Below are 20,877 nucleotides of genomic sequence, written 5' to 3'. Positions count from 1 at the left end.
CCAGTGGGAGGGGTTAGGAACGTGAGAGAGTAATGCGGGTGGTGGTGGATCTGAACAAGAAGATAATGACATCCCTGTAGGAAAATCTTATAATCAAACTTTTTATTTGTTTGCTAACTAAAATATCGATTTAAAACTTTTGGAGGTTCATTTTGGTGGAAGAAATTTATAATCCCGTGATGAGCTAGGATTTTTTTTTTTCTGGCTGCTGGGTCAGAGTCATCTCATTTGTTGCTGACAAGAGGCGGTCCTTGACACATCGTCCTCATTTTGGTGATGCAGTGAGCTCAGGGGACAGTAACTTTGGGCTGACAGTCTTGAGACCTTGGTTCCGTTCCTAGCAGTATATCTGCCTCACTGAATGACTTTTGACAAAGTGCAAACCCTTTTCTCCTGGGGGTGGGGTGGGCAGGGCAAATGTTTTGTTCCATTTGAAAAATGAGGATGCGCTCTTTTCAACAACTTCAGAATAGCATTCTGATGTCACAGCCAGGAGCAGAAGCGAGTGTTCTGGGACTAGGTGGTCTTTATACGTACCAGGTGACGTGTGGAATGCTGTCATTGCTGTTCCCTGGGTAGATCTGACTTATCCTTCTAGATATTCCTGAACCCAGGGCCTCCCAGCATCGTTACCGCCTTTGGTTTGGAGTCTGTGGCTGATGGCGGCAGGGGAATTTCCAGGGGTAATGGCTCATGTCACACCACGGTCCCTGCTTTATACTTCTTGTAGTAGCTGAGGAAACCACAGCGCTCCTACCTTAGTGCTACCAATAAAGCTGCGGCCTTGCCGGGCTGGGCTGAACAGAGCTGCATGCCACACTGAAGGTGCTGCTGCGCTAACAGAGCAGGAAACCAGGGCCTAGTCCCCCAGACAGGCCCCTCAGGCCTGGGGTCAGGAAGCTGTGGTGTGACTGACATGCCCACTCTGGCTTCCAGCAGTCTAATAGCTCAACAGAGCTGAGTGCCTTCTTCCCAGGCAGCCCACAGTGAGTGACTGCAGAGGTTGCAGCTTAACAAATGCAGCAGAGGCAGGCCCGAGAAGAAAGGCAGGAAAGCACCAACATCAAAGACCAAGGTGAAAGGATCTGTGCCCAGTGATGTCAAAGCCCAGGGCACAGACAGGCCAGAAAAAGACAATAAAGTTGCTACCTTCACAGGGAAAAAGAGAGAGGTCACATTCTTGTCCCTGCTTCCAAAACTGCTGCCCAGTGAGTGGTTGGCAGGCCGGGCACAGGTCGCAATTCCGTACCCTCAGTACTGCGCCTGGGACTTAGCCAGTTTGTGCACGTGAAGTCAGTTCACAGAAAGAGGTATCCTTCCTCTCTGTATTTTACTTTCATCTTTGGTAATAGAGCAGAGAATGATTAGATGTGATTGTAGAAGCTTTATTGTTTGTTTGGAGAGCCTTCAGGAGCCAAACATGAGCATAAAGTATTAGGAGAAACAGAAAGTGCTGAAGTCATTGGCGCCCTAGTGCTGCTGGGAAAACTCCTGCATGGCAACGGAGCAAAGACAGAGAGTGGGCCATACTGGCCTCAGGGGAGGGAGGAGGGCGCTGGCTAGGAGTGGGCAGCTTTCCGTGTTTAGCTAACATGACACATGTTCTCTCTCCCAAGACCACTTCCCCCCCGGGTTATTAAACTGGTATTTGCTTCTCCCCACTTTCTAGTTCTGGGTAAATAAAGACGGAGGGAAACCATTTTCAAAGTATAACAGTTATACGGGTAAAGGAAAACAAGTCTATATTTCCATAGCTTTCTATGCTTTTATAAAGCAGCGTGTAGAGCCAGGCCCACAAACCCACTCCCCAGGGCTTTTGCTTTTCTACCGGACTGGAGGATTAGCTGGCTTGCTGCTGTCACAGAAAAGCTGGTTTTCCTAGCAGCCCTTTAGATGCAATGGTGACGGGTCAGTTTGAAGCACTTAGGAGTTGGAAGCCTTGGCTATAGCATCTTTGTAAGCTTTTGGTTTCTTTCAGGAATCATGGTCTCCTCATGCCAGCCAGCCTGCAAGTCAAGGAAAGTCATTTCAGAATCATAGACCCTGAGCTCTGGAAGGGGTTGCAGGGGTGATGCCATTTTGGGATGGTGGGTACCCACTATGCTGCACCACTACAGACATCATTAATCAATTGTGGAACGTGGCAGTGGTTCTGCTGGTCAGTATAGTATTCAAACCCATTGGCTTTCTTGTAACCATTCTTAAACCCAGGCCCAGAGAGGGTAAGCAAACTGGCCATTGAATCAGGGACCTAATCACAAGGTCAGGACTAAAACTCGGTTTTCTGATGCCTAGGGCAACATTCTTTACACTGCTGTGCTGCCTGTGGTCTCCAGACTGCCAGTGCAGTAGCAGGTGGGGCTAGATACCCATTTGGGAATTATTGGCTGTACTTAGAGATCAATCCAAGCCTCAAAATTTTGGGTCATTCCTTGAACAGAAATTGATAAACATTTGGAAACACTGGGAAAAATAAGAGGAGGAGTATTTTATTTTATTTTATTTATGTGCATGGGTGTTTCACTCACACGTGTGTCTGTGGACCATGTGTGTGTAGTGCTTTTGGTAGCTAGAAGAGGGTATCAGATACCTGGAACTTGACTTACACATGATTGTGAATTGCCATGTGGGTGCGGGGAATTGAACTCTTGTTCTCTGGAAGAGCAGTCAGTGCTCTTAGCCCCTGAGCCATCTCTCCAGCCCAGGAAAGTCTTCATAGGCAAGTCTAGCATGGTCTCTCTCTCTCCTTCCGTCCCTCTCTCCCTCCCTCTTCTTTCTTTTGAAACAAGGTCTTGCTGCATAGCCCTGGCCATCTTGATGCTATATATCAAGGATGGTCTTGAACTCACATCAATCCTATTACCTTAGCTTCCCAAGTGCTAAAATTATGGGACGGCACCACCACACTTTCCTTGTTTGTTACCATTTCCAAACATACTTCCCAATTTATAGCATAATTAGGGTGGAGTTGGGAATACGAAGTGAGCAATTCTTACCTTAAAAGAAGAGTAACTTGGCAGTAAAGAGAAAGTTGATGGCGACACTCTTGACAAACAGCATCCGTAGCCCCAGCACTATGAGGGACATCATGTTTACATCCTTGCTGTGAACTATGATGGAATAAAAGTAGAACAGCGGCTTCAGGAGGGGCCAGATTTCTCTCTACAGTGCCAACAACTGTCACCAGTCTGCTCCAAATGGCCATAGCTCTTCCTGGCCTGTACGCCCAGCACGGTGCCAGGCTGCACTCAGAGCCCTCAGGCTCCTGTGCCCACCCAAACAGGAGGGAAACACCGGCTCACAGCCTGGCCAGCTCTGCTGGGATGGAGATGGGGAACCAGTGGGCTCAGTATGGTTTTTTGTTTTCTTTTGAAGTTTGATGCCTTGAGGTCTCAGGTGACAATGACAGAATTTGTTTTAACCACTTTGTTTGAACTAACCTTTTGAGCCATGGCAAGTCTCTGAAGCTTGTGTGGCACTTTCCTGTTCTGGTGGTTTTATGTCATCTAGAAAAAACAAGGGTGGTCAAGAGTAAGTTGGCAAGCAAGAGGCAAAAGGAGGAGACTCTGGGTTGGTAAACTGAGGACAAGAGGGTCATATATCTGTGTATACAGACAGGATTCCTTCGATTTGGGACTTTTGGCATCATCAGGACAACCTCAAGATGCTCTCTAATCCGTAGGGAGAACAAAGATTTTCAATCAATGATAAGACAATCACCCTTGTGGGGGTTTTTGGATTAAAATGATACCTTTGGTGCCAGACATTTATATGAAAAAGACAGTGGTTGGTGAAGATGAGGGAAGGGGATTAAATAAGAGGAGAGACGCAGAGCAATTCCTTCTTAGCCAGAGATGAGCGCCCCTTTTTTTTTTTTTCAGCATAATGCTAAACCAGAAGTAATCTACGCTGGGTTCACACTGCCTGCTTCTCTTTTCCTCCAGTTTCCCCGTCTTAGCTCCTTGAAGCTAGATACTCACCAGGAGAATTTGCATGTGGTTCAAAGTCTGTCGAGTGCACAGTTGCACTGTTGTGCTGAACCGAACATGTCACTGAATTCGAATCTCCATACTGACCAAGCTTGACAGCGCTGTACTTCCCGCTGGGGGAGATGACTATAGCAGGGTCAAATTCCGCTATCTTCCTGGATGACTTGAGACTTATATTCACGTCCTTGGGATAGAAGTCCTTCACCAGACAGGCAACATTCGTTCCATTTTTCATAATGAAAACAGATGGTGTGGTAGGAGGCTGAGTTTCTGAAAATATAATCAACTGAGATGATAATTTACAGCCTTAGGAGAATTAAACTGGTGTTGTCTAGAATCTAGAACACTCTATACCTTGTTAGTGGTATCCCTGATAGCCTTTCATAGATGTATGGGCAAGGTGAGAGGAAAGAAGGGACAGTTAGTTTGGTTTCTAATAAAGAGCTGAAAGGAGATAGGATAATGCTAAACCAGAAGTAATCTATGCTGGGCTCACACTGCCCATTTCTCCTTTCCTCCAGTTTTCCCATCTTAGCTCCTTCAAGCTAGATACTCACCGGGAGAATTTGCATGTGGTTCAAAGTCTGTCAAAGAGAGATGTGGTGTAGCAACTATAAAGAAATTTCTAGAACTGAGGTCTAATACGAAGCCCTGGGTGTGATCCCTGGTGCTGCATAAACCCACCACAGTGCTATATATCACTGATTCCAGCAGGAAGGTGGAAACAGGAGGATCAGGAGTTCTAGGTTACCCTCGAGTAGCAGCGCAGTCTTGGCTATATGATACCCCATATCAAACTAAACCAAACCCAAACCCCAACCCAAAGAAGGCTGGAGAGCTCATTTGGTGAAGTGCTTGCTTGGCCTGAGTTTGATTTCTAGAGCCCACATAAAAATGCCAGCATGGTGGCAATTGTTTGTTATCTCAGCACTGGGGAGCAGAGACGGTATCTTCAGGGCTTGCTGACCAGCTAGTCCGGCCTCATTGGTGAACTCCAAGCCAACAAGAGACTCTGTCTCAAATGAGATAGGTAGTGTTTCTGAGGCTAATACTCAGTGTTGTCCTTTGGCTTCCTTGTGCTCATGTGTGTGTGCATCTGCACACACATGTCTACCTGTGCACATACAAACAGTTTTTAATAACCAAGCTGGGTTTTAGTTATCTATGATTTGTTAGTTAGTTGGACAACTGAGGTCAGGCTGAATATCTGTCTGGGTCAGTTTGTTAATTTTAAATATGGTAGCCCTTGGAGGAGATTATTGAAGGTGCTCATACTTTGCATTGTGTCAGTTAAAAGCACATACTTCTAGAAAGGTCTGCATAATCATCTCAAACTCAGAGTGGCAGTTGGAGTTGCTGTGAGGTGTTTTCCCTGTTCTGTAGACTGGAACAGATTGCACTGGAAGGAAAGGCTGGATTTCTCTCCATTTGGGTGGATACTGATTCTTTTCCCAAGGGCCTGCCCACTATACAATTGGAGTGTTTTGTTTATTTATGTTTGTTTGATATAGTCTTTAACTGTATATCAGGCTGATCAAACCCTTGATCCTTTAACCCCACTCAGCCTCCTAAGTGGTGAAACTAAAGGTGTTTGCTACCTCCTTGGAGTTATTTCTTTGGAGACAGGGTCTCATGCTTTGAACTTCCTGTATAGTCAGCGATGATCTTGAACTCACGACTCTTCTGTTTCTGTCTCCTGAGTGCTAGGACTGGAGACATACATCATCAGCAGATAACAGCTATCATTCTCAGAAAGTAAATAGAACAAGCTAAACCTATTTTTTACTTTATTCTAAGAGGGGCTGTGGAATGAACGCTGGTCCCAAAAATGGATCCTCATACTTTGCTTTGACCATAACCCAGCACTATTCTAGGTATGCACTTTTTTCTTTCCTTAAAACGGGCAGTTTTGACACTTTGAGAAAGACAGTAATAATTCTCATACCGCCTGATCGAAGCTTCTGCATTGTGATAATTTTGTGTCCACAGAGACTTGGATTCTACGTTATCTTTAAATAACCACAACAGAAAGAGCCTTGTTCTTACCTACTGACCTGTGAACAGATTTCTAATCCTAAAACTCATTTCTGACTTTCAACAGTAATTTCTCTCATGAACAGAGCCCATAAGCCCATGGTATTTGCTAATAAAGAGCTGGGGTTGTTGGTATCAAATGAAAACTATGTTGAATTACAATGTACTTTATCTCTTATGGATTATGATCGAGACAGCAGGTCTTTTACTAAACAGAAAATCTTGGTAGTGCATATGCAAGTGAAAAGAATTGACTTTTCTAGTGCTCTATCCAGAGTCTGGGTCTGAGTTTTAGCCATGGGGTCCATGGTAGTAAAGCTCTGACCAATCAGTTGGTCCGGTTGATTGAGAGGGGTGGTTGTTAATGGGAAGGTGCCTGCTGATCTCCACGGTATAATTAGATCATGGTGGATCTGGGTGAGCCCAAGAGAACAAGGTGTCCTGAGAAGGCTTCCTCATGTCTACATCATAATTCTTTTTATTTTTTCTTCATCAAGAAGCTCAAATGAAAGATTGGGATCTGGCACTCAGGGAAGGAGACAACTTTCCAAGATTCTGACTATTTTGGCTCTAGCTCTAGATAAGATTTGGTTTCTTTCTTTCTTTCTTTCTTTCTTTCTTTCTTTCTTTCTTTCTTTCTTTCTTTCTTTCTTTCTTTCTTTCTGTTTTAAAAGAGTTTCTTAGAATATTCACTCTCAATCCTCATGAGAAAATCTTTGCTTTTTTTTTATTTCCTGTTTTGTTTTTTTTTACACACTGAAGTCACTGACAGTAAAACTGATAACCCCAGCACTAACGGCTGGAAACCACAAGTCTTCATTACTTGTCTCCTTCCAGGAGCATGGCATTTCTTGTTCATTATCCTGTTTGTGGCTTGAGATATATTGTGGCTGATTTTCAAGAGAGTTAGGAGTTAGAAATTGGTTCAATTGAAAAAAAAAATCAAACTAACCAATGCAAACTCAAACCCATCTTGTCAGTTATTCAAGAGCACGATTCGGTTTGAGTAAGTTGGACAATGAAAGCTTGCTTGTGTTTTTGCTGTTTGAGACAGGGTCTCTTTAAGTAGTTAAGGCTAACAGCACACTCAATCCTCCTGCCCAGCTGCTTATGTGGGATTTTAAAACCTAAATGCATCAAGAGATTATCATCAATTAACATTTGGGATAGGGAGATTATTTCTGAATAGCATGAATATTATAATATAGCTGGCAAGGTGGATGTCTGGAGACATGCATGCACACACATGCTGAGATTTGAACATAGTTGTTGGGGTTTCAAATTGAACACAGAGCATTGATTTAGTAAAACATTTTCTCAGGCTCTCTCCCTAAGTTAAGATCCATATGTTTAAAACAATTGGAAGAAAAGTTTATTCAATCAATTCACTGGCCTCTGATTGGCATGGCAACCAAAGAAAACAGCTATTTGGTTTGAACTGACTCTTTCTTTTTAAATAAGTAGAATGTACTCCATGTAGTTGTCGTATGGAACTTAGTCTACTTTGCATTTGATTTAAACAAATATTTGAAGATAACATTTAAAGGAAAGATTTCATTGTTTATCTTTGAGAATAATCTATTATTATTCCACGAATATGACTGTATTTCAACGCTTTCTTTCAAATGTATTTACTTGGACAATACTATTAATTTTGTTTTCAGCCATTCTCTTCAGACACTCATACAGTGCTAAAATTACATGCGGGCAAACAGCAGAGAGATGAGACCGCCCTCTCTACACGCTCTTTATGATCCCATTGGTTCTCTAGAACTGTGGTATCTATAACACATGTCACTCAGAACTTCACGGTTCTTTGCCAGTCTGGGATTTCACTTAAGCCCTAAAGTTTGCTCTACCTGGTTATTCTCACCGGGTTAACCACCTGTCTCCAAAGCCTTCCTAGCAGACGGATGTTTGTGCTCTGTCAGGAGGCATGCTGACTAGTCAGCTTAGCCGAAGTAAGTGTAGGAAACAAGCCACACCCTGGGGAGTTTGAGCCCAAGCGCGCCTGTGACAGCCTCCCTTCCCCCCAGTGCTACATTTACTAGTATAATTTCAAAAAGATTCCTCTGTTTTCTAGGTTGACCTGAAGATTTCAGAAATAAATGAGGACTAGAGTTTTAGCGTCTGTATATTAAAAATAAAGTAGTCACAGAAGCATGTGAGCAGCTCAGTGTCCTTGTGCAGGCCCCCTTCCTTCTGCTCCACTCTGTCTCTGAGATGTAAGCGAATCTACTAGTTGTAATTTGTAATATAAACTGGGTGGTAGCTCTAGTCTCAGGACTCAAGTTATCCACAGAAATAAAGAAAAAGACCAACTTACGGGGCTCCACAAAGAGCTTCGTGCCAGCTCCAAAAAACATCTCCCGGGTGTTCCAGGAACACATTATAGCCTTGCTTTACAGATAACCAGTCTGGGACTAGCCCTGGGCCTGAGCCTGAACATCTGTGCCATTGCTCACAGCCTGTGTCTCAGCCTATAGAGCCCACAGTTCAGAGGATTACAAAGTTGTCCTTGATAGGACAGGGGGCCGAGTACACAGAATGTCCTTCTTTGAGCTAATAGCAGCTGAACGTTTGGATAGGAAAGTGGGCAGGATGTCTCTATCTCAGAGGCACCGGGACAGGGCTGAAGCAGGGCAAGAGATGGTGACAGACATCTGATTTCAAGAAGTCAAATTGAGCTCCCAGGTTTTTGAGAAGGCTTTCCAAGAAAAGCACAATAGCGGGATACAGAGATAGAATACTAAATTTCTTATCCCGACTGAAAAGCAAGGAAAAGAGGCCTTAGAAACATAATTTTCTCATATTTTGGTTCTTTTCTCTTGAGCCACAGATAGTGTGTCCTGATTTGAGTCCTATTTTTCCTCCATTACTCAGGGAGTTTCATGGTAGTAACGAGTTTGCTTCCTAATTGCTGAGCCTAGAAAAGGGCCAGGGACCTGAAAGCTGAGTAGCCAAGTGGCTGTGTTTGACAGGACCCCACTAGTGCTGTGTGGTGTGTGTGGGCGAGGGAGGTCTGTCCTTGTGCTGCTGTCCTCAGTTAGTTTTGTCTTATAATTTCTTCTGATTCTGGAGCCAGATGGACGTCTCAGGAATGTATAGTAATCATGTGACTACGTGGATCACACGATCTCTCACCAAACTCAGGAGGCAGAGCTAGAGCCGGGGAAAAGAGACTGCCAGTTCAGGACCATTATTTGAAGTTGAAGCTCTCTGACCTCAAGACTTGATTTAAAATTCTTACTTTCCCCACCTGAGCTTCACACATGGCATTAACTTCCACCACTGCCGGCAGAACCCAGAGAAGAAAGTAGGGTATCGCGGGGATGTGTGGTCAGTGGCCCAACAGAGAGTAAGTGTTTATTTTTGAACCTCCTTTCCCCCGCCCAAAGGAGTAGCCTCAAAGATTTGACTCTTTTTTTTTGATTTTTTTAAATTTATTTATTTATTAAACATTTCTGTCTCTTCCCCACCGCCGCCTCCCCTTTCCCTCCCCCTCCCCCCAAAAGATTTGACTCTTAACACAGAAGATAATTCCGAATTTCAAGTAGAAATGGTTTAAAGAGAAAATGAAACACAGTACTTTTTGCTCAGATGCAATTTGCCAAACATCAATCAGGCTGCAATCACTATAACATAACTTGGCTTCCCTCCTTCTTTTCGTTGCTCTGGCATTTCTCTCCTTAGAAATAAGGATACTAAGCAAATCCCTGCAAGCAACAGGCAATGGAGAACCCTTACCTATTAATAAATAAAAAACCCATACTTTTTTTTTTTTTTTATTCTCTGAAATGCAGAGACCGAGTTGATGGTACCGGTCACTTAGGACTGCCAGACTTCCTACTTCCCTGCACCTTTCCCACTTCATTTCCTCTAGAATATTAAAACTTCTCATGTCACCATGCAAGAGGTAATGACTGCCCCATTGGATTTTGGATTTTGGAGGTCATTTGTAAGACTGTTGCTCTCTGGCTTGGCTCCAGCTCTTGACTGTTGGTAGCCAAATCACTGAATATAGAGCCTGGATTTGCAAATCTTGGACTGTGTTACCCGTGGGCAGCGCCTCTAGGAGAACTCTATCACTTCTCTACTGTTCTGGAGCCAGTGGCTGTGCTTCTGGGGTGAATATGGGTCCCCGAGGCCTTGTGCAGAGTCTCCAGACTCAGAGCTAACAGAAGAGGTAAGCATGACCCTGGCTAGGATGGGATCTTGGAGAACCACTTGTCTGTGGCCAGCCTTGCTGGTGTAATGCAAGTTCTCAAGGGAAAAAAGAAAGAAAAGCGAAGAGACCAAGATGAGGGAGGGATCTTGGGGATCACCTAGTCTGCAGTCAACCTTGCTGGTTTAATGCAAGTTTTCAAGGAAAAAGAAAAGAGACCTAGATGGCAGATCGGTCCATCTCTCAAAAGACAGAGAGATGATAGAGTACATTTAATGACTTCTTTCATGTCTTTGCAATGTTTCTAACCCTCCTTTCTACACCATGACAACAACTCTTTTCCCCTGAGAGTGAGAGAGGCTCATGTGAGCAAAGCTTCTGTGGCCCTAGTTCCCAGCCAGAGAGAGACCAGAACCAGAACCAGAACCAGAACCTGATCTATGGCTTTTCAAGGTAGTTGTTGAAAATTTATTCTTATCAATCTTCAGGATAGAGTTTTCCATTGTGCATTGAGTATTTTCTGATGAAAGACCCATTGGCCCTCAAATTCTATTGTAATTCACTGCAGCAACTAATGAATTTCAGATTTAGACCCCACCCCCAATGTCCTGAGAAACTTCAGCCATTGAAACTGAGCTATAGTAACTCCAAGGCCGTGGTTCTCACACTTCCTGATGCTGAGACTCTTTCATACAGGTCCTCATGTAGTCATGAACCCCAACCATAACATATTTCATTGCTGCTTCATGACTGTAATTTTGCTACAATTATAAATCATAATGTAAATATCTGATATGCAGGACATCTGACGTGTGACTCCTGTGAAAGGGTCATGCACTCCCCTCCGAGGGGTCATGACCCATGGGTTGGGAACCACTGCTCTAAGGGTACGAACACAACGTGGTTCTCTGATGAGCGGGCTCCCATTCCCGTAGATAGGCTGCACTGGTTCAGTACTCACTTAGGCATCAGTTGGGCTCTTTGCTACTCATCCCTTCCAGTCCACCTCGTCTGTTGGCATAGGGTTGGTGGATGAGGGTAGCGTGAGGAATAGAGGCACATGAAGGTGTCAGAAGTCTAAGCGCTGCATTTTGCAGACTGTTTAACTGCTTTTATCTTCTAATTGTTGATATTTAGGAATGTCCCTAGGTTTTTGGCTATTAGCTCCTTAATCTGCCATCTCTTATCCCTAGATTTTTTGGCAGAATATCTCATTTTCCCTAAGAGAAAGGAATCATTTTGGTTTTGCTGAAATGCTAAATGGCCATTTTAAGCAAAAATAGTTATAGGAAGGCTCAAGTAAGCTAATGACCACCAGGTCATGCATCAGCTGGACAGGAAATGGCAAAGTGCTTGAGGGCGAGGATCGCTTGGGTCTGGTCAAGAGTTCATAACATGAGCATAACATGAGTTCCTGTACCTACATAAAACATTATCCACATCAACACCTTATACTACTTAAACACTGGAGTCTACATTATAGCAGCCATCGTAACCAGCTTCATGAGCTGATGCTGTCACTGGGGGTAAAGACAGCAAGTGTGGCTGGGCCTCTTTCTTAAGCCCTCCAGAGCCCAGTTTCCATTCATGGAGCCAGGGAAATGGGTGCTGGGACCGGAAATAGTGCTGGTTCCCATTTGTTGAACCCCCTGTGACCTACACAGGCTGCTAGAAAGATACATAGAGAAAGCGGACTCTCTGCTATTTTTTCACAAAATCATAGAATTTTGATAGCCACAAGATATTCATGATGCTGCACTTCCCTTGTGTTTCTTGCCAGATTTGGTCTTGTTATTTGGAGCATTGTTAGCATCATAGTGTGTCCAAGTCAAAAGGTTCCTTGGAGCTCTTTCATGTAACCAGAGGAAATCAGAGTTCAGTGATGTCCCAGAGTTGCCAAAGAGAAGGAACAAAATTTGGTTCTCAGTTGTCATTGAACAAATTTCTCATCATACCTCACGACAGCCATGGCCTGGTTGTGGTGAAAGCACAGAAGTTGAACCATTTTTCTGGAGGACAATGAGGCCTTACCAGAAGGGACATGAGCTCAAGAAAGCTAACTGAAACAAAACACACCCTACTTTAATCAGACATTTAGTCCCTGATCCTAAAATCATCTCTTGGGTAATTAGCCCTGCTGGGTGAAGATTTACGTCATTTGAGACATCTGATCTGGTGACTTAGGAACATAGGCAACACAGATATTGTCAAAAAAAAAAATCAGTGGTTACAGAGGAAGAACGAGTTACATGATTTGACCTCTGGATAAACAGGCTCCTCTGAGAAAGATCAGTGCTTTGCTCCTTTTACAGCAACCCTTGCTTCAGATGCCAAGCTATGTGCTATCTGCTGGGTGGGATTTTCTGTTCCGCTGGTCTTATTTCTTTTCTTCTAGGGGCTATCCTCCAAGACAAACAGAGGGGAACTTCTGGGTCATGTAGAAACCTAAGCTTTTCTCTTGTGACATTTTAACAAAATTTGTCCTCTAAAGGAGAGATAAGAAATACAAACTGGCAAGGAGTTTTTATTATAAATTGTTATTACTATTACTATTTATTCAATAGTGACAAAATATAGAACGTTGGTCCTAGAGCAGTGGTTCTTAGACAGGGTTTCTCTGTGAGGCTTTGTAGTCTGATCTGGTACTTGCTCTGTAGCCCAGACTGGCCTCAAACTCACAGAGAGATCCACTTGTCTCTGCCCCCTGAGTGCTGGGATTAAAGGCACGTGCCATCGCCACCAAGCCTAGAGTGGTTGTTCTTAAGCTCTGGGCAACAGGAAGGTGTGGCAAAGTCCACTGAGCTATGGACTTCACTCAGCCTGACCTTTTAGAAATTCTGCTGCAGTTCAGTGAGAGCACTGTGTCTTTGCCAAGCGTGTGCAGCAGCTATGCTTTCCAGTGTATGAGAGAATTGGAGTCCCCTGCCCACAGGAGGCACACGCCCATGAATGCCACACTTTAGAAACCTTGAATGCCATACGCATACTTAGAAGTGACTGATAAGTTAGCTCTGTTATTTGTACAACATCCCTCCATTAGACTGCCTACATGTCACTCAAAAACCCAAGGAGAGATTGTACATTTTCAGGTCAGTTTAGAACCCACGGAAGACAGAAGTACTCTGAGAATCACTAAAAGAAAGGGTGGTTTTTAGCTGTGGTGAACGGGATGTCAGAAGACCGTTAGTGGTTATGATGATCTTTATGATGTGTAGGGAGCTCTGTTTTCTTCCTTATAAAGTGAAGGAATGTCTTTCCTATTGGCAGGTTGTAAGATAATGGGAGAATAAGTGCAGAGCATCTGTAAGCTACACTGCACCAATGTAATTCCTAGAATTTTATTAGGTCTAGACTGAGGGAGGAGGAATTTCACTTGAGGCAGAAGAGATGTAATTTCAGTAAGGACAGAGCTCAGACTCAGGGGGAATGCTGGGAGCGGTTGTAGAGGGAGAAGGAGTCTCATTTTTGGTGTTCTCTGACGTGAGGATGGTGACCACTTCCTAGTGTTACAGCTGAAGACTGGAATCCAGGTTTCTCTGTTCCTTGATCCAAGTCAGTTATGATCTCCATTCCACTCTCTAGCCTTCCCTCTCAAATCAAAGAGTGTAAGTCCTTACAGTAGCTTGTAAGCGACCCTTCCCCACCTCCACTACCGGCTTATTTTCCCTATCCGTGTCTCTGTCTCCTTACCACCCACCTGCCCACCCACCCACCCACCCACTCACATAGCTTATATATGCAAGTTATGTGTGTGTATGTGTGCACGTGTGTGTACGTGTGTGTGTATGTGTGTGTGAGTGTGTGTGTGTGTGTGTGTGTGTGTGTAAACCAGAGGCAGATATTGGATATCTTCCTTTATCATTTTCTGCTTTCTGAGCTAGGATCTTTCACGGAACCTGGAACTCATTGGCTAAGCAGAACTCTCTAGACTGTGAGTTCAGGGGTCTGTCTGTCTCTGCCTTCCCAGTACTAGGACAACAGGCATGCGCCGCTGTGCCGGGCTTTTTACATGGGTTCTGGAGATCTGAACTCAAGTTCTCATATCTGCATGGCAAATGCTTTACTGACTGTGTCCTCTCTCCAGTCTTTCTTTCAAATTTGTTCCCTGGCTCTCTCACCCAGTCCTCACCTCCTGACAGTTCCTCACACACTCCAGAGAGCACTATGCCCCCTTTGCCTGGAAGTTTTATTCCTCCAGGGAGCTGCAGGGCGCGTTCTGACACACCAAATGCCATCTTTCCAACAAGACTCCTTCATTTAAAATCACGCACTGGTCCTTTCTACTCAGGAGTTTATTTTACTTCTTGGATCTTGGCTTGTTGTCACCGAGCACGCTTCCATTTCAGTTTCCTTTCCTTTAGACCACAACTGAGGTGTCCTTGATGGACCGAGTCACTCAAGTAACAAAATACATTCAGTGTCTTAAATGTCCTTGTGGATGGTAAATCTTATCCTGTTTATCTCCATGGAGAGATATTGTAAACCAACAGACACTTTTAGATGGACAGGACTATAAATAAAAGGCTTTTGAGCTGGGTTGGAAAGGCCCCACATTTTAAGCAGGGATTGGGAGAAAGCTATGCCCGTCCGTGGTGGGAAACGGCTCTAGGGAGAGAGCTGCACACTTAAAGACTCTGTTCTGAAAGATGCTCATGAGAAAGGAATGGGGGAGGGGGCACTGTTGAAGAGCCGGTGACTGGGAAGAATAAGAAAGTTAACCCAGAGTCTCCTGGCAGAAGAAGATACTCTGACCGCTGTCTGGGAATTTTTAGGTTAGGTACTCTTGGGCTCTAAAGCCTCAATGTGAGTATGGAGGAGCCTGTCCTAGGCCTCCTGGAAGGGATGACTCCCTAGGTGTCTGGCTTGGATATGGGGTAGGAGCCCTTCCTTGGTGAGGGAGGTTCTGGAAAGGAAATACCACAAAGTCCTGCAGGAATGGCTCTTCTGAGTGGAAAACCCTCCACGTGTGGAGCTACAACCTGACAGAACACAGGGACCTTAAAAAGCACAGGTGCAGGTAATTCAAATTAGAGTTGGGCTAAGCCGTATGATCTCAGGTAACCCCCCTTCCAGCAAGATTTATTTTCCTTGTTTGCAAAAGACAAAATGGTAACTAATCCCAGAAGGTCACGATGAATACCTGAGCTGATGCAAGGTAGGCACTCAAAAGCCATGTTTGATGTAAGGATGGTGTATGATAGCAGACAGCCCTGAAAGGCATCGTACAGCTCTTTTCATTCAGGGAGAGGTCTCTGAGGACTATGGTCTCCCCGGGTTTATTCTCCATGTAAACTCTATCCACTGGCCTAGAATACCTGGTGGGACCTGCTGCTGTAGGATAGGATCAGCCAGTCTGGGGCTTCCTGGAAACCTTGCAAGTAGGAGCTTGAAAGAGGCTTTCAAAGAAAGGATCAAAAGAAAGTTGGCTTCTGAGAAGACAAAGGCCCTGTTTGCAGCTGTCCCTCATTAATCCAGCACTGGGTGGCTAAAAGGAAGACACCATTCAAAACTATTCTGGATCCTACATGCACCTCATCTTTTCTAGCTCACAGAATAATAGGGTGCACTGGCTGGGTGTCTGGCAAACTTCAATGAATCACATCTCTCTTTTTGTGGAGGGGGAAGAGGGTCATTCATATCCACCTGTCACGGTTTGCCGAATCATTTTTCCTTAAGTTCACTCATGTTTGAAGTTAGAATATAATTAAAAGGAAACTTTGAGCCTTATGGATTTGAGAAATGATTTCTGCTATTCTACACCTGGGTGACACCAGCCCAGTGGATCAGAGAAAGTTAACTCATTAAAGAGCCCTGTGAACAGGGGAGATTAGGGAAATCAGCCACCACCTCACTGGGTGGGGACATGCTGCTGTTTTAGTGAGAAGTTTCAAAGTCAAAGAAATGGAAAGCCAATAAATAGCCTGAGTTGCTCGACTTTACAAACTTTTCCTATGACAAAAGCAAAAGTGGTGAATATGAGCCTCAGGTCTGTCTCTTCTGGCTCTGAGCCTCTACAGCAGGTGACCTTGAGGGGTCTGAAGATGCCCCCCAGTCTTGGGTTTCCCTTCCTGTCTCCAGATCCTTTGCTTCCTCCACTGCCCACACAGTACCCTCCTGCTCCTACAGTTCTCTGAGTGAGTGGAGCCTGCCCCGCCTCAGTCCCCATCTGGCCTTCCTAGAGCCCCTTCTTGACCTAGGAAAACAAACTGAGCTTCAAAATAGCAGGGCAGAGAGCACTTGTTTCTTTCCTAGAAGCCAGGCTGATGGCCTGTGGCTGCTGGTGCTTGTCACTAGGCTAAGATTAGCTTGTCGCTATACTTTAATGGAGTTTGTTGACTGGTAGACCCCTGACTTAGGTAGAAACCATTGTCCTTTTTAATAACAAGAAATTGTTGAATTTAGATGTCAACTTAAATGATACTAAAAGACACTTTTTGTGTAGAGCGCATTCTTTCAACACTTTTAGCGCGGCTGCTTTAGAACAGCTAGGAACATGGGTTCTGAAGGCACATAGGGAGTTTCCACAGACTTTTAAGTGTCTCTTGGCTGGAAGTCCCACACACTCACTTAATTCCCATTCTTGGGTCTGGTCTCACTGGGAGCCACACTGCTTCCTCCTTATTTCTCTCTAGTAGCGGCTTCCATCTGCAGTTTGAACAAGCAGACCTGAGTGTCTACACACCTTCCTTCCACAGAGGACTGTGCTCACATATTTGTAGTGAATGGCCACTTATTCTGGCTTCACGCTCTGCATCCAGGACTCTGATTCATCCTATGCTCTCCCAGGAGCAGACATTTGACCTATGGAAGGTCAGCATTATTTAAATCTGGAGCCACTGCTACAGGACCACCTGGGCTCAGATTCATCCCGACCCTGCTGAAGCTGTCCCACTTTGGTTTCTACAGTTTGACTTGATTCCACGGAGAAGGCATAATTCTCTCAGGTTCTTCTGAGCGCATAGTTAATTTTAAATCCCCCAATTCTATTTTTTATAGGTACCCCAGCTCCTATGGAGAAGCTAACCATAGCTCATCTCTTCTAGACATCTTCCTGGACAGTACTGGACCGCCAGGCTTATCCATATTATTCCTTTCACATTTCCTCATACTTCCACCAGGTAGAAGATCCCTTAGCCCCAAATACAGACAAATAAACAACTTACTTGGTTCCACAATCACTTGGGTTCCTTGTCCAAAGACGAGCTTGTCTGTCGCACAGCCACTGAGGCCATTCCAAAAACCTCCATGGCTCTTCCCCAACTTCTTTCTGTTGACTTCATGGCTGGAGGGCTTTCATGCTTCTGTACTTTAAACATGGCACTAGCCTCTCATCCAGATGGCTCATCATGACTTCACAGATGTGTATGAGGACAGGTTTGCCTATAGGAGCTTGTTGCTTGAGAACCAAGTGGGAACAACATATTCCGCAGTGAACGTTTCTGGCACAGAACACATGACATTCTCTTCGCTGAGCTTTCTGCTGCTTAAAACCGTTCTGTTTCTTAGACCCACAAATAAACTGCTTGTCTCAAATATCCAGCACTTGGTCTTGGATCTGGGACAGCTCCAGAGTGGAGACTTCTATACTTGTCGTGTGGCTTTAAGGTCAGAGAACACATCGCACAGCAAAGGAGAGGGAGAAGGGGCATGAAGTGCCAGTTAGTTCCTCCACATAAAACTTCGGAGTTCCTAAGTGCGGCTGGCGAACTGGCCTACCAACGAATCAACCTCCCTCAAGCCCACCTTCCCAAACTGCAAAAAAAAAAAAAAAAAAAAAAAAAAAAAAAAAAAAAAAAAAAAAAAAACTTGGGAAAATTTCTCTAGGGACCCAACTCCCCAAATTCCCCAGGGAAGAGCTCATTTAGCTCTTTGAGTGTTGCAGAACCAACAGGAAAGCAAGACAAGGGTACGCGTTTAACAAAGCCCCTTCGTGTTCCTCATTTGCCATGTAAGGAAATGATGAGATAACATTTTTACCCAGCAAACAGGCAGAGGCCAGCATAGGGGTCATCTCGTGTCTAGTCTACTTCCTGACATTTTCCCAGGCTTCCAAACAAGGAGGACAGGCTGCCCCACTGGGTTTATCCTCCATGACACCTGACAGGCAGAGCACTTCCCAGGGAGATGATTCTGCCCCCTTGTAGTTTTTGTACAGGTCCCCAGTGGGGTTTGTAACACTGTGCTCGTATCCCTCCAATCACGGTGTTTCAGAGCTTTACAGAAACCTTCCCTGGCTCTGCATCATGTGTGTCTGAGAAGCCCCAGCCAGATGTCTTCTACAAGTCAAACCACAGCGAGATCAAAGGATTCGGCAGTTAGTTCAGGCCAGACTTGCCTGGGCACTACTGTCCAATGCTCACTGCCCTGCTGGCTGGAGACCCTGGGGGTTAGAGTGGACTGTTAGAACTTGTCAAGTTCACTCCTATCCATACTTTTTGTCCAGTCTTCTCTGAGATGGTTTCCCAGGGAGGAGTGTATTAGCTGTCTGAAAGTCTCCCGTGTGTTCTACGTGCTGTGGGTTAGGCAGAGAATGTTTGTGGCCAATATAATTTTTCCTCCCTCCCGCTAAGCCTCAGAACCACCTTTGTCTGCCTACTTTTCACTTGAATAGTGTTATACGGTCCGCAAAAAGGCTTTCAAGTAAATTAAAAATTTTATCCTCCCCATTGACCTCCTGGTTGCTTACTTAATTTGGAGCCAGTAGCCCATATGGCGCTTTGTGTGAGTCAGAAATGACAACCTGCTGGGCTCGCAGAGGAGGCACCATAGGTTCCAGCTTGGTAAAGAGAACTCTCTTTTGTGGGCTTTATAAAAGGTATTCAGTTCTCCAGCTGGTGCTGTCCAGTCCTAGGGCCACATACAGTCTAGTTAGGTCTTCTGGCCCAGTGCCCTTGGTCAGGGCACAACCAGAGCAAGCAGAGACAGTAACTCTGCCTGAATACAATAGATACATCTTAGGTATACAGATATTTGACTTCTGCTTTGGGCTGAGTTACGCCCTTTGGGTCTTTCCTAGAGGCCTCCAATGCTAATCTTGTTTGTTTTTGATCATTGTGAGGATGGCTGTTGGGACATGGCAACAAAGAGGTTCTTTTTTTTCTTTGTTAAATTTTTTTGTCTGACAGACCTGTCTAGTGGTGAGAGTAGAGGGCTGAAGTCTCCCACTATTAGTGTGTGGGGTTTAATATGTGAGTTAAGCTGTTAAGCTTTGAAGTGTTTCTTTACATATGAAGGTGCCCTTGTATTCAGCGCATAGATATTTAATATTGAGATTTCCTCTTGATGGATTTTTCCTGTGACTAATATGAAATGTCTTTCTTTGTCTCTTTTGATTGATTTTAGTTGGAAGTCTATTTTGTTAAATATTAGGATATCTACACCAGCTTGTCTTAGGTCCATTTGACTGGAAATTTTTTTCTTTCTTGCTGGTTCTAGATCCGTACCCTGGACCCACAGAGGTCTCTGGTTCCGGCTTATTCCCTCAGAGGTCCCAGACTTGTGTCCGGACCTGCAGAGCTCCTGGTTCAGGCCTCACAAGAGGTTCTTTTTAAGTGACTCTGTTAAATGTTGAGTAATGTGCATGTATGAGTGTTGTGTTTATCAAAAAAGAGTAGGATTGAAAAAAATATTGATATTCACTCCCTGGAGGTCTTAGAGAAGTTCATGACTTAATTTAGATTTGCTATTCTACTTGTGGTCTTTTAATGACTCCTGTCCACCTAGATGCAACGACCACATGCAGAGGTCCAGAGGACCTCTGTAACTCAGATCACTGACTGTAGCTCCTGCTGAGGGTTAGTCTTCCAGAGGTGGTTGGTCACTGTGCTGAAGAACTAATCAAACTGGTTAATATGGCATGCACAGACTCTTCCTAGTATTGGTGTCAACTTTACCAAGAAGCAGCATGAGAAACTGCTCTGAGTGAGACTCTTGCGGGAAAGGAAAAGTTGGTACCCCCAATGAGGATACAGCTGTTAGAGTTCCCAGATCTTCATTCCCTTCCTCCACAGATGTATGCATCCAGATTTCATCCCGCATGATCCGCTATAAGTGTGATGTACCCCTACTCTCTTGACATCGGTGTTTTGGACGCAAATGACAGTGTTTCAGTTCCAAGCAGGGACTCCTCATTGTGGACTTCTGCCAGTGTTCTTGAGCTTCTATGCTGTAGAAATTTGTTGCTGCTTCTGCCTGGCTCCTTTTATATCATGCAGAATCGACTTGAATACAATTCATGTCCTGAAGCCACGTTCAGCTGGCCTGCTGCAAAAGCAAGACATTAAACCACTGAAAACTTAGAGATATTTATTACAGAACATAGTCACAACAGAAATAGCTGAGTGCTACAGATTGAGAGTAAAGAACTTCTACCCACAAGCCAAGCTCCTACACTGAACTCAGAGTCTCAGGAAACTAACCATTTGGATACTGCAGAAGAAAAGCAACTGAGATGCCCTTCAATTGAAGAATGGATGAAGAAAGTATGGAATATATACATATTAGAGTACTACTCAGCAGTAAAAAACAAGGACTTCTTGAAGTTTGCAGGCAAATGGATGGAAATAGAAAACACCATCCTGAGTGAGGTAAGCCAGACCCAAAAAGAGGAACATGGGATGTTCTCACTCATATTTGGTTTCTAGCCAAAAATAAAGGACATTGAACCTATAATTCGGGTTCTTAGAGAAG

General features: G+C 44.4%; 1 protein-coding gene and 1 gene segment (V, D, J or C); both read right to left on the bottom strand.

Moving 5' to 3' along the window:
* Window positions 1–20,877, bottom strand: part of LOC126509694 (M1-specific T cell receptor alpha chain-like) — a 499,818-nt gene that overhangs the window by 82,688 nt on the left and 396,253 nt on the right. The window lies entirely within an intron of this gene.
* On the bottom strand, window positions 1,377–17,742 carry LOC126509696 (T cell receptor delta constant-like). The segment is given in 5 exon segments: window positions 1,377–2,006; window positions 2,997–3,110; window positions 3,441–3,506; window positions 3,981–4,259; window positions 17,352–17,742. Coding segments are annotated over 3 exon segments (423 nt in total).

Source organism: Alexandromys fortis, unplaced genomic scaffold, assembly GCF_014885135.2.
Source record: "Alexandromys fortis isolate MF-2015 unplaced genomic scaffold, M_Fortis_MF-2015_v1.1 scaffold_87, whole genome shotgun sequence".
NCBI classification, from domain to species: Eukaryota; Metazoa; Chordata; class Mammalia; order Rodentia; family Cricetidae; genus Alexandromys; species Alexandromys fortis.
This window is presented reverse-complemented; position numbering and strand designations above follow the sequence as displayed.